The sequence below is a fragment of the Drosophila miranda genome, chromosome 4 (assembly GCF_003369915.1).
Source record: "Drosophila miranda strain MSH22 chromosome 4, D.miranda_PacBio2.1, whole genome shotgun sequence".
NCBI classification, from domain to species: domain Eukaryota; kingdom Metazoa; phylum Arthropoda; class Insecta; order Diptera; family Drosophilidae; genus Drosophila; species Drosophila miranda.
Window position 1 is genome coordinate 4,251,436 of NC_046677.1, and position 12,646 is coordinate 4,264,081.

The 12,646-nt window shown below is 49.0% G+C and overlaps 5 protein-coding genes across 7 annotated transcripts; 3 read left to right on the forward strand and 2 right to left on the reverse strand.

Moving 5' to 3' along the window:
- Positions 1-505: 505 nt before the first annotated feature.
- Positions 506-2,718, reverse strand: LOC108162335 (protein gurken). Of its 2 annotated transcripts, XM_017297027.2 has the most exons (4): positions 2,556-2,718; positions 2,126-2,429; positions 1,360-2,031; positions 506-1,289 (listed from the first exon to the last, which is right to left on the reverse strand). In XM_017297027.2, exons 2-4 carry the CDS (start codon positions 2,193-2,195, stop codon positions 1,084-1,086), a joined length of 948 nt encoding a protein of 315 aa, XP_017152516.1. In that variant the 5' UTR covers positions 2,196-2,429; positions 2,556-2,718; the 3' UTR covers positions 506-1,083. The 2 variants fall into 2 exon arrangements, with proteins under 2 accessions (XP_017152516.1, XP_017152517.1); XM_017297028.2 differs by lacking the exon at positions 2,556-2,718 and having other exon boundaries at positions 1,185-1,315; positions 2,126-2,343.
- LOC108162333 lies at positions 2,592-6,361 on the reverse strand. Its single transcript, XM_017297025.2, has 2 exons — positions 5,254-6,361; positions 2,592-5,195 (listed from the first exon to the last, which is right to left on the reverse strand). The coding sequence occupies exons 1-2, from the start codon at positions 6,184-6,186 to the stop codon at positions 3,231-3,233; spliced, it is 2,898 nt and encodes a 965-aa protein (XP_017152514.1). The 5' UTR covers positions 6,187-6,361; the 3' UTR covers positions 2,592-3,230.
- Positions 6,362-6,426: 65 nt separating this feature from the next.
- Positions 6,427-7,056, forward strand: LOC108162336 (DNA polymerase epsilon subunit 3). The gene has a single exon (XM_017297029.2). It carries the CDS (start codon positions 6,526-6,528, stop codon positions 6,907-6,909), a length of 384 nt encoding a protein of 127 aa, XP_017152518.1. The 5' UTR covers positions 6,427-6,525; the 3' UTR covers positions 6,910-7,056.
- A 97-nt stretch (positions 7,057-7,153) lies between these two features.
- LOC108162332 (DNA repair protein complementing XP-G cells homolog) lies at positions 7,154-11,304 on the forward strand. Of its 2 annotated transcripts, XM_017297024.2 has the most exons (4): positions 7,155-7,342; positions 7,409-7,584; positions 7,655-9,820; positions 9,881-11,304. In XM_017297024.2, the coding sequence occupies exons 1-4, from the start codon at positions 7,255-7,257 to the stop codon at positions 11,165-11,167; spliced, it is 3,717 nt and encodes a 1,238-aa protein (XP_017152513.1). In that variant the 5' UTR covers positions 7,155-7,254; the 3' UTR covers positions 11,168-11,304. The 2 variants fall into 2 exon arrangements, with proteins under 2 accessions (XP_017152512.1, XP_017152513.1); XM_017297023.2 differs by having other exon boundaries at positions 7,154-7,584.
- LOC108162334 lies at positions 11,281-12,481 on the forward strand. The gene has a single exon (XM_017297026.2). It carries the CDS (start codon positions 11,306-11,308, stop codon positions 12,422-12,424), a length of 1,119 nt encoding a protein of 372 aa, XP_017152515.1. The 5' UTR covers positions 11,281-11,305; the 3' UTR covers positions 12,425-12,481.
- The last annotated feature ends 165 nt before the right edge of the window (positions 12,482-12,646 follow it).

Genomic DNA, 12,646 nt, shown 5'->3' on the forward strand with positions numbered 1-12,646 from the left:
ACCCACACCCACCAATAGACGCGGCAGCCACTGTTCCGTGTTGGTGCATCTGAATTCCATCAAAGGGGGGTTTCCTTACCCCCAGTTAATGGGAATAAATTCGCCTCATTCGCACACACCTCCCTTCCAAACACACCCAAACGCATACACACGTATACTCGTACTCCCCTCACGCCCACACACGCGCATACATACCATTCTCATATTGAAGATCTTGATAGAAGGAGAAAACAACACCACCACCATACAACCATACAACAATCCATACGCGAAACGATGATAATGATGAATGTGAGGAGAATTTTTTAAATAATTTCTACTATACATTTAACTGTAAGTTCGAAGAAATTTGTAAAGAATTTTTGGACGAAATATTGGATAAAATATATATTATAAAATATAAACACCCAACAGCGTGCTTCACTGCCAGTCCCCCAGACCAGATACAGGGCAAAGCGGACCAAAATCAGGGCTGAAACAAAAAATAAAAGGAAACACAGTCGAGAACGTTTTTTGGTTGTCCCGTTTCGAGTCCCATTTCTCTTTAATGCACTACTACAAAAAAATACGTTTCTCCATACAATACGATTGGGATGTAACAGAGTGTTACGGAAAGAAATAGTTGTGCGGTAACTGGAGGAGTAGGCGCTAAGATTATCTCCTAAGTACATTCTAAATATTTCGTTATGGTTAATTTAACGTACGTAGCGTAACGTAACGTAACAAAATGTTACCACAAAAACAAACTACAAAAGCTCCAACGAAAGCTTCAAAAGCGAAACAAATGAGAAAAAATATGAGAATTACTAATGTGTGCGTCTTTTGCAACTAAATAGAAAATCCTACTAAGTATACTAAATGTATTCAATAAATTAAAGCGTTAACTTTGCGTTGCGCAACGTAAAGATATGGTCATAGAGTCCTACCATCTACAAAATATTCGAAAACCAAAATATTTGAAACCAAAGTCGTTTCCAAATCAACAAAAATAACTGCATGTACAAACTGCAGGGCTGCCCAACTGGCAAAATTAATAATACAAAAACGCCGCAATAAGTTGGCAGCCCCGCTTTTGGGGCTGGCTCAACATCTGACAAAAAACCGTTGCTTGTGCAAGTGTAGTTGTTGCTGCTTCCGGCGATACTCGGGCGCATTGCGGAGCATGAACACGGCCGCAAACAGCACGTAGATCGTCGATAGAAGGATGAGCATGGGAAAGGAGAAGACGATGCGCGCCATTCGGATCTTCGGGTGTGCCTCTAGTGCCGGCGGGGCCTTCACATAGTCCCCTGCAAAACGGAAGAAGAAATGCTGGCTAGAATAGAGTAGTGTTTCCCGCCCACTGGGTCTCAGTCTCACCATTCCAGTTCTTGAACTCGCATCGTTGTCCGTCATAGCCGTCTGCGCAGAGGCACGAGTAAAGACTTTGGTTACCGAGCGGATACCGGAAGCAGTTGCCGCCATTCAGGCAGAAGCTCGTCTTGAAGGAGTCTCTACAGGGCAGCATGATGATCTCGGCCGTATCTTTGACCTTGTCCGGTGGGATTGTAGTCGATAGCGTGGCCCTCGTACTGGGCGAGCTGTCATCGGGTGGCGGTTCGCCGGTGTGAGTCACTGTAGTGAGTGTCGTTGTCTCCGTGGTACCATCTGTTTTTGTGGTGCTCTCGCCAGCTAGCGAAGATTCTGTACTGCTGGCAGGAGGCTCTGCTGTTGGCTGCTCTCCCAGTAGCTGTTCTTCCAGCATGGGTTCCACTGAAGCTTCTTCAACCGTGTTGGGTAAGAGCTCTCCGTCTTCATCCTCTCGTGGATCTGGTGGCACTTCCCGGACCGTGGCCTGCAACTGCTGCTGCTGCTGCTCCTCTTGCTGTTGCTGCTGCAGTTCCATCTGGTTAACCAGCTGGACCACATGCTCCTCGATCTGCTGCTGCAGCTCGTGAGCATGCTCGTGCATATGGTTGTGAAAATTGTGCTGATGCTGCACAATTTTCAGCGTGTGCTCGCGGAGTAGTAGAATTCGGCTCGAACAACAATCTGCAAAGCAAGATAAAGCGAGTGGATTGCAATTGCACTGATACGGCAGCGCCTTGACAGCTTTCGGCAGCGCGGCATTTGTTGTTGCGCTTACCTGTGACGGCGACAACTGTTGAGAGCACGAAAATTACTTTGATTATGTGAATAAACGGAATTCGCATCATTGGAAGACGCCCCAAGGCGTTTCGAAAGTCTGTGTTTTGTGTGAAGGTGCTGCTCGACGGGTAAGTGGGAAAAGGGTTGGTTGGACTTGTCCAGAAAGAGATCTAAGGATCAAGCGGCGGCGTGTGGGCCGCGAATACAATTTGGCGTCGTCGCAACAGCATCCGAAACATATTCGTACTACACATTTGCATCTCAGGCAGACACTTGGCTGTGGGCAGCGTTTGTGGCTTTTACTGCAAAATAAAAATAGAACTTTTTAGCGCCCGCCTCACATTTTCTGTCACACGATCACAAACACAGCGACACACCAAACACACACACACACATGGAGGGGGCGGGCTTATTATAGAACCACGTACTGGAGAAGCAATGTCGCATTGAAAAGCCTTTAGAAATATAATTATTCATGAATCATTATTCTGTACGAGTAGATATTTTGAAAAGAACTAAATTTAATAGGCCGCGGCACAGCGCGGGAAGCGAGCTCCTTCTCTATTTTTCAGAAGTTGTTCCGCGAACGTTGGAAAAGAGACTAAAAGAGATTGAGAAAAACAGAGGACAGAATCGGATCAACAGATGGACCAGGCAGCAGCCAGCAGCATGCGCGCGCTCCCGCCGTATGAATGAAAATAGTAGAGAGTAGAGTGGAGCGTGGAGCGCGTGGGCCATAAAGAGAACATAACGGGCGCCAAAAGAGAAATGCAATGCGAAGAGGATGGATGCACAATATCGAGTGATCTCTTTTGCTCGCCTCCCGCCTGGTGGTATTGAGAATTTCGGTAATTAGCGGAAACCGACAAAAAAGGAAATGTGAAATATTTTGCAGCATACTTCTGAGCACACAGAGAAAAGTCGCACCGTCGATACCCTCTCCGCTCTATCCAGCCGAAGAACTTGTCTGTGTTAAATTAATTAATTTAATTCCTTATTTTAAAGCTTAGTCAAACAAAGATTACACGTAGATATCGACTAATATCCCAGGAGAATTTGAACTGTGAATTGCGTGCTGCTAAAAAACAAATAAATTCCCACAGCTACGGCTGCGGCTCAATGGGAGTCACCCCCAGGTGGCTATTCCCAAGGAAATCCAAATCCGGGCACTGCGCAATCGCCCGACCAATGTCGTATGGCTGCAGGCAGAGCGGCACATTGGCGGCGGGCCGCGGCAGCTGTTCAATGGTGTCCCGGTGGAGCTTAACTGCCACAGAACGGCGCACCAGTCGCTCCACAAACATGCTCAGCACACGGCCGAGCAGTGTCAGGGAGAGCGACTGTAAGACACCCGGCGTGGACTCTTCCGCTTCGAGGCCGATGTTGATGTCCTTGCACATGTCCTGGACCAGCTGCGTCGCCGTCTCAAGGTGCTCCGGTGGGGGCAGGTACAGCAGCTGCCGATTGTTTGCCACAGAGGCGCACTGCGCTTTTCGCTGGCTGATGGGTCGAAGCTTGGACGCGTCCACACCCAAGACATCGATGAACTCTTGATCCTGTATTTCTTGTTCATGACCCTGAAGGCGACCCGTTTGCTTCGCTATCCAGGCATCGATGCGATTGGTGGAGCTGACACTGCAATAGGCCGACAGATGCGGTTGTGGATCCTCCTTGAGCTGGTCCTGGACACGCTGCGACAACTGCTCTTCGCTTCCCTGCTTCGTTTGCCGCTTCTCTGTGGGTGTCAACGTCTTCAGCGGCGGCGTGTACGCATATAGACGGGCAAAGCCCACGATCTCACGCAGGCTCCAGTAGAGCTCCTTGCCACTGTCATACAACTGCTGCAATCCAGGGTGCTGCAGCATACAGCGACGCAAGTGCCGAGCCCGCACGTACTCGTAGAAACGTTGGCGCAACGCAGACTGTTCCTGGAAGGCCAACAGATTGGGGGGACACACGAAGGGGGGCTCTTCATCCCCTCTCGGACTCCCTGTCAGTGGCAAGCGACGCAGCAGAAACTCCACAGCGCTGCGCATGCTCTTGAACTGGACGCTGCCAAAGATCTGATCCAGTTTCCGGGGTCGAATCGGTGCAGTATTTACCAGAGATGATGTCCAGCAGCGTTTCGGCAACATGTTGATCAGTTCCTGCAGCTCCTCCTTCATATAAACACTCGTCATGTCTGCATATCCATGATCGTGCTGGATGCACACCAGCTGATGGCGGCGATTCACTGCCGGCGCCTTCAGCAGACTCACTTGCGGCTTTAGCAGCGATCGCTGCTGTGTCGCTTGTTTCAGCTTGCTCTGCTGCGGATCGATAATGTACAGCTTTCCCGCCTTCTGGAAGACAACGTTTTGCTTGGCCCGATGTCCGTTCTGAGCCCCTCGCACCTGCCCCGATTTCTCACTCTTGATGGGGCTCGGACTGTTACCATTGACGGGCAGGTGTACCACAGATGGCCGCGAGGCGCTTGGCGGAGTTACATTCACTCGGAGTGGCGATCTCGACGGTATAGTTCCTATGGGCGGCTGCATTTTGGGGCTATAGCTGAGCTTCAGGGGCTCCGTGACCAAAACAGTTGGCTCAATCTGCTCGATGTCGTCGCTCATTTCGATCTTGTTGATGTCGGCAAAGAGGTTGTCATCCAGTTCCTCTTTGTTTTGGGTGATGGATATCGTCCGGGGCTTTAAACACTCAACGGGGGGTGTGAAGGGAGCTGTAGGAAGAGGAGTGGGGGCTGGAAGAGCAGCAGCAGAAGATGAAGGAGCAGCCACAGGCATTGGGGGAGGAGGAGGCACGATTGGTTTCTGCTTGACCTTAGCTCGTTCTGCTCTCAACCAAATCTCGACAGTAGTCTCCGCCCCCATCGTATGAAGGCCACACATTGTCTTATCCAGCACGACCGTGTGCATGAGCTGCACGGGCTTCTGGCGCAGATGCTCCTGGAAGAACAGCTGTATCCGCATGGGGAACTCGCCCCAGCCACGACGAATCAACTGAAATGGCGGCGCATGAACATCCACGATGTCGTTGGGCCGATACGAATGATGCAGCTGAAAGCGTACCTAAAACGACAAGGGAAAGGGTTGAAAAGGTTGCACTGGCTACCAGCGACAGACTTACCTTCTTGATGTACGTCTCCAGGGGTTTTGGCAGATCTTTGCCCTGGACATAGACCAGCCATTTGTAGACAAGGGCCTGGCCACCATTCTCCAATGTAGTTTTGCCTTCCCCGCCAATGTATTTGGACGTGTTGCCCACCACAAAGTTAAATTTGTTCTTGTTGTTCAATCGCGAAGCATTCAGCTCCAGTTGCTGCTGCTGCTGTTGCCGCTCGTGTGCCTGACGACTGGTGCATGGCTGCTCATCCTCCACCTTGATATTGATTGATTGCTGCTGTTGATCTTTTGAATGATCGATGACGATTCCCTGCTCGCGAATTTTTTGCTGTCTGCGACGCTCCGCACGGCGGTGCGCTGGGTTTCGCTGCCTTATCGTCTGCTTGGCCAGTGTGGCAGCCGTGCGCTCTGGCAGGTGGTTCTGGATGAGCAATGGGCGCTTTCCGACAATCTTCTTAATGGCCGGATGCAGAGGCAACTGTGGACCAGCGCTCTCATCGCTGAACAGTGATTCGCCACCGCGCACTTTGGCCACGTCGCCCGCTGTGAGGGGAACCTGTTGCTTCCGATAGTACTCGCTGACCACTTCAAAGCGCAGCTTGTCTAGCAGTTGACGGGCCTGCAGCAGTCGTCTATCTATCTCGGCCAGCTGCTCATCCTTAAGCGAGATTTCTCTCTGAAATTCTACGCGGACAATCTCACAGATACGCTCGAACTTCTCCGTTGTGTCTGGCACGGGCACACGCTGTGTCTGAGCTGATTTATCCAACTCTTCCTCCTCCTCGGCCGCCGACTCCGTCTCCACTTTCGTGCGCTTTTCCCGGTTTGTAGCTGCATCCTCATTATCTTCATTAGTTGAAGCTGTTTGGAGATAGTCTGGATCGTGGTACTCGCTGTGTTTGCGCTTCTTTGGCGTCGCTGGCGCGCTCTGCTCCATGTGCTGTGCGTGGCGCTTAAATTCGTTGGCACACGCACAAGGCTCTTATCACCTGTGTTCGCAGAAAATATATTTAAAGTCACGCCGAAGCTGGTTGCACATTTATGCCGACTTTTTGGTAATAGTTTACCAAAAGTACATAAACAATTGAATGGCGAAAATAAAGCGCAAAGTTGGACTAAATTAATGGTGCTGCCAGATCGCTGCATTTCATGCGTTGGTGTTTTCCAGCACCGTCAGCTGTTTTGTTTACGCGGGAAGAGACGGACGCCGGATCACATCCAACATTCAGCATTTTAAACGTTAAGTTAGCTAAAGGACAAGGTACCGCAGCAGAAAATGGTTGAACGTATTGAGGATTTGAACCTACCCAATGCAGTGATTGCACGGCTAATCAAGGAGGCCTTGCCCGATGGGGCGAACGTGAGCAAGGAGGCGCGTGCGGCCATTGCCAGAGCTGCGTCCGTTTTTACAATTTTTGTGACATCCTCATCGACGGCACTGGCACACAAACAGAACCACAAGACCATCACGGCAAAGGATATAATGCAGACCCTAACGGAACTGGACTTTGAGAGTTTCGTGCCGTCGCTGTCGCAGGATCTGGAAGTGTATCGCAAAGTTGTGAAGGACAAAAAGGACAGCAAGGCCAGCAAGAAGGATGCCAGTGGTGCTGCAGATGTCTCTGCCAGTGGCAGTGGAGCAACCGAAGAGGCAACTTAATCAAATATAGCCCTAAGTCGAATCATGTTAAAGAATATGTTACCTTAGGCTTAAACTTAGTACATATATCATTTTATTGTAAGGATCGAAAACTCCACACACATATTCGATGGTATCCATTATAAACAAATCTACATAAACAAAGAAGTCAGCATGTTTTGTTGTCTATTAATTTCCAGAACCGTGCATTCACTCCAATGTCTCCTGTACTCACAGCACTTTTCGTGGCAGCTTACAACACTACTACCCGGTGTACTTGATCAGCTGCATCAGACTCGCGTCTCTTTAGTGATTTATTTTATTTTGCATGTTTTATATTATTGGTGTTGTATATTTGCATGAAGCATGGGAGTCACGGGCTTGTGGAAGCTAATTGAGCCCTGCGGCAAGCCCGTGCCGGTTGAGACTTTAGAAGGGAAAATACTGGCCGTGGGTGAGTCTTCGATTTCACGGCTTTGTGAAATTATATCTAATTTCAATTGTAACTACGGCCTTGCAGACATATCCATATGGCTGCATCAGGTTGTGAAGGGTTTCCAGGATAACAAGGGCTCCGCTCTGAACAATGCCCATCTTTTGGGTTTGTTTCATCGCCTGTGCAAGCTGCTCTACTACCGGGTGAGGCCAGTCTTCATATTCGATGGATGTACGCCTCAACTGAAAAGGGATACGATTGTGGGTTATTGTTTTGCCTCTGTCCTTTTCGCACTTGCAAGACTAACCTTTGTTGATGCGCTCTTTTTAGGCGCGTCGTCAGCAGCAGCGCAATAAACTTAGCAACGAAGCAGACCGCATACAGGCTCTTCTCTTGCAGTCCCTGGCCAGGGAGAAGGTGGTGCAACAGGCGCTGGGCAAGAATGCTGAGCTTTTGTTGAAATCACCAGTGAAACGACCGCCGCCCAGCAAGTCCAAAAACGATGAGGATGATCTATTTAAGCTGCCAGAGTTGCCGGCTTCGGCCGCTGGGCAGGATAACCCAGATGAAAGCGACCAGGATTTGGACTACACCAGTGCCAGTGCCACTTCGGATAGCTCATTTGATGAGTCCACCGCTCGGCATGCGTACAATTCGAGTCTGCAGGCCATCGATGTCAAGAGTCAGAACTTTAAGAACCTTCCCGCCGACGTTCGTCACGAGATACTCACCGACATCAAGGAGACGCGCAAACAGTCTTCCTGGGGGCGCCTGCATGAGTTACCCGCCCGCAGCGATGACTTCTGCTCCTTCCAGATGAAGCGTCTGCTGAAGCGACGCGCCGTCCAGGAGAGCCTGGAGCAGGCGGAACAGGAAATGGGCGGACACACGCTTACCTATTCCGAGCTGTGTGACTTTTTCAGCGAGGAGGGCATTGTAACGCCCACGGCCATAGAGCAGAGCACGCGGCAAATCAGCTCGGATGAGCATACGCGATTCCTGCTGGTCAGGGATCTCAAGAAGAAGGCATTGGAAAGCACCAAAACCGAGATGAAAATGGAGACAATTGAGGAGCTGCCAGAGACAAAGCCGCCAGTTGATGAGGAGAAGCCATCTACATCCAGCAAGGCGGAGACTGTTGAAATGGGCACTGAATACGATGCGGACTTGGCGCAGGCCTTGGCCCTCTCACTGGAAGAGAGCACCACAAAAGTGTATGACGAGAAGGACTACGACTATGACTCGGATCAGGAGTTGCGGCTCAATCGTGCTCAAAGCAAACAGTTGCGACACGCAGCCAAGGGTCCGGCCAGAGCATACATGATTGAATATGGCGGCATGAACGATGAGGAGGTGGGCAACATAATGGAGTCCACTCAATTGAATGATACGCAAAGCCTCGAACACTTACTAGGCACAACTGTAGTCCCCGTCGATATAGCAAACGATTCCGTGGAGGAGGCCAAGCAACTCTCAAAGGCCATTGAAGAGAGCAAGAAGAGTCTCCTAGAGGATAAGGTACAGATTATAGACACCGATACGGACTCTGATTTGGAGGAAGTTGTGGAAACAAAGGCATCGGCTGGTCTAGAAATTCGTTTGGACATCACTAATAATCTAAAGCCCACCAATGATCTGTTTGCGGATATATTCGAAGAGGACTCTGGCAAGGAAAAAGCGGCAGATGAAAGCGAAGACGATGAAGATTTCATAGAGGTACCTGAGAGTGAGGAATTGAAGATCATTGAAGATTCTCAGGAGAAACCAATCACAGATGAAACTAGTCCAGGAACTGAAACAATCGAAGTAAAAGAAAGCCAAGAAGAAATGCCTACTGAAGAGAAGGAGAACAAAGAGACAGCAGACACAACCCAAACGAAAACCAAACCTGACTTGGACTCTATATTGAACGATTTGAAAAAGGAAACCGATGCAGTCAAAGATATCAAACTAGCAGTGGACGAACCCGAACCCGAAACCAAACCCAAGCCTGTTCTTAGCTCCATTCTCGATGACCTGCAGAAAGAAATCGCTGCCGTGAAGAACATCAAGTTGGAGCAGGTCAAGCTGAACAATAGCACTATCATTGAGGTATCCTCCGACGACGAAGCAGTCTCCAAAGTCAAAGCCAATGCCAACACCGAAGAAGTGATTGAGTTATGCGACAGCGATGACAATCAGAAGCAACGAATCTCCCCCAATAAAACGCCGAGTAAAAACAAATCCATAAAGGATTTCTTTGACACCAGTTATGTGGTGAAAAGGACACCGGACAAGTCGCCAGTGGCCGATAACGGTACACCGCCGGGTACACCAAAGGTATCGCAACCATTCTACAGGAAGCGAACACCCAAATCTGATCGAAAACGGGCTGCTGATGGGTCAGACGACAGTGATGAGGAAGTTTCGCCCACGAAAAGGTCCAGCAAGGCTTCAAAGTCTCTTTTTGAGGGAAACGAGCCAGAGACGGAGCCACCGAAGGCTGTGGATCCTGAGGTAACTAAGATATTGAAACCAATGCCCTTTTTTAGTTAATCTATAACCTTACTTTTATAGGAGCTCATCAGAGATGCAGCAGAGACCCTTAAGTCCCAGAAGACCTCCGAGGAGCTGCAGTCGATGGCTGATAATTTGGCCCAGGAACGCAAGGAATTGGAAATCGAACGCAATCGACAGGACCGCATGGGCATGTCCATAAGCCAACGCATGAGCACAGATTGCCAGGAGCTACTACGCCTCTTTGGGATACCATACATTGTAGCCCCCATGGAGGCCGAGGCGCAGTGTGCCTTCCTGAATGCCACCGAACTAACGCACGGCACCATCACGGATGACAGCGATATCTGGCTCTTTGGAGGCCGCACTGTCTACAAGAACTTCTTCGCCCAGAACAAGCATGTTCTGGAGTTCCGGGCCGAGCAGATCGAGCAGACATTCAACTGCAATCGGGGCAAGCTGATACAGTTGGCTTGCCTGGTGGGCAGTGACTACACCACGGGCATTCATGGAATTGGTGCAGTGACGGCCATGGAAATTCTCGCCTCCTTCTCGACCACACTGGATGCCTCCAGCCCTGCCTCTAGCGGCAACCAATCAGTTTTAGCCACTTTGGTTAGGTTCCGGGACTGGTGGCAGGCACACAAGAGCACCAGCCTACCTCCAGGCAGTTCCGCCCGCCTGGCGCTTCGAAAGAAGCTGAAGAATATTGATCTGCACGAGGGCTTCCCAAACATGGCCGTGGTGGAGGCGTATCTGGATCCCAAGGTGGACGACAATCGCGATGCCTTCAGCTGGGGCTCACCGGATGTGGAATCGATCAGAGAATTCACTCGAAAGTCTTTCGGTTGGACGACATCCAAGACAGACGACATCCTCCAGCCGGTGATCAAGAAAATCAACGAGAAAAAGATTCAGGGTTCCATTCGCAACTATTTCACGGCCAAGAGTGCCTTGAGGGTCCAACAGCCTCAGGTCAGCAAACGCGTTCAATCGGCCATTGACAAGATGTCGGGCAAGATCGATGCAGAGACGCCGGAGAAACCAAAAAAGGTCGTTCGTACCAGGCGGGCTAAGAAAGCTGCGACGGAGGCTGAGCCAGCGGATGTGGAATCCGAGGCCAAGCCCGCACGTCCCAAGCGTGGCAAACGAAAGGCTTCAACAACAGAAACACCTGATGAACAGCCATCCACATCGCAGCCGACACCAAAGCCTGGCAAATGTCCGAGGATACCAGACACCACAGAAATCATACCACAAAGAGAAAGGGACTTGGAGCAGATGCGTCTGAACAAGGCCAGGGCAGCGGAAGTGATGAAAAAGGCAGCTAAAAGCACAAAAAAATAAATCTAAAAAGGGAAATCATATGTCATATGTCATCATATGTCATATATGAAATAAACATCATATAAAGCTAGATACACAGAGCAAGAAATTTCACGTTTACTATTAAAAAAAAAAAACACATTTAATTAAATTATAATCATGTATAAGAATTCGAAGGAGGACCGCGTTAGAAAGCGCCTGAAGACTACCAGTAGAGTCTATCAATCTAAGGTCCAATTAGGACATCAACAAGAAAAAGCTCCCCTAGAAGAGCCCAATCTTAAGATACTGCCAGATAAACTATCCATAATTAAGAACTCGGCAACTCTTTTGAAACCAAAACTGATCCATCTCCAAAATGCAGCAGACGCTACGCTCAAACAAGAGGAAGGTCCCACAGAGAAACTCGAACTTAAGATACAGCCAGATGAGCTACCCGTAATTAAGAGATCAGAAACTCATTTGACACCAAAGCAGGGACACCTCCTAAAGGCACCAGAAGCTAAGCTCAAATTGGAACACCAACAAGAGAAAGGTCCCCCAGTGAAACCGGAACTTAAGATACTGCCAGATAAATTATGCGAAATCATGAGATCAGAAACTCATTTGGAAACGAAGGACAGCCATCCCCAAAATTTAAACGAGATCAAGTGCAAATTAGAAGAAGAAAAAGAAGGTAAAGATGTGTCATTTACAGAATTCATAGAAAAGCAGGGATGGGGATCGTTTTCCATGGACTTTTTGAAGGATTTGAATGGACACAAAAGCCAACGCGTCCATCATTCGAGCAGACTCTCCCCAAGGACGAATATAGATAAACTACAAACTGCAAGGATGGACTTTAAGTCCATCGATTGGTTCGAATCGGTTGAAAGCAACAACAGGGTCATCTTTCCATCCTCATCTTGTGCTCATTCCGATGTTGACAACGATTATGTGGCAAAGCTACGTGCAAAGTGGACCGATTTCTTCGCCCAACAAAAGAAGACGCCAATGGAACTACGCTTGGAGGAGCGGAGAAGACAAATACAGAAGAAAGAGTCAGTAAAGGGGGCTAACGAACAGCAGAGGACGAAGCAAACCCGAAGTAAGCTTCAGCCCAGAAGATCTCTCAGTGCTCTCTACAGAGAGCCTCGACAAACGCACCGCATGCGAAAAGCTATGGAATCAATTGCCGAGGAACTAGCCGGGATGAACATACAGCCCGAGGAGAGTGGTGAATGCTCACATGGATATACTTGTTCAGGAGAAAGTAGCTGTAGTCAGTCCAAGTATTAATATTAGCATTAGTATTGCATGAACCAAATGACAACAAATAAATCGTCTGAAGCTTAATTTTGTTTATCTCCAGAGAAACAATTAGTAGATTCTGTCGACTGCAATAGGAAAAACATAACATCAATACAAAATTCACAGAATTCAAATTTCCCGCCGACTGTAGCGGCAAAATTTGGAAAGTCAGCTGATTTAACAGACGTTTAACAGAAACTCAACCTCCCT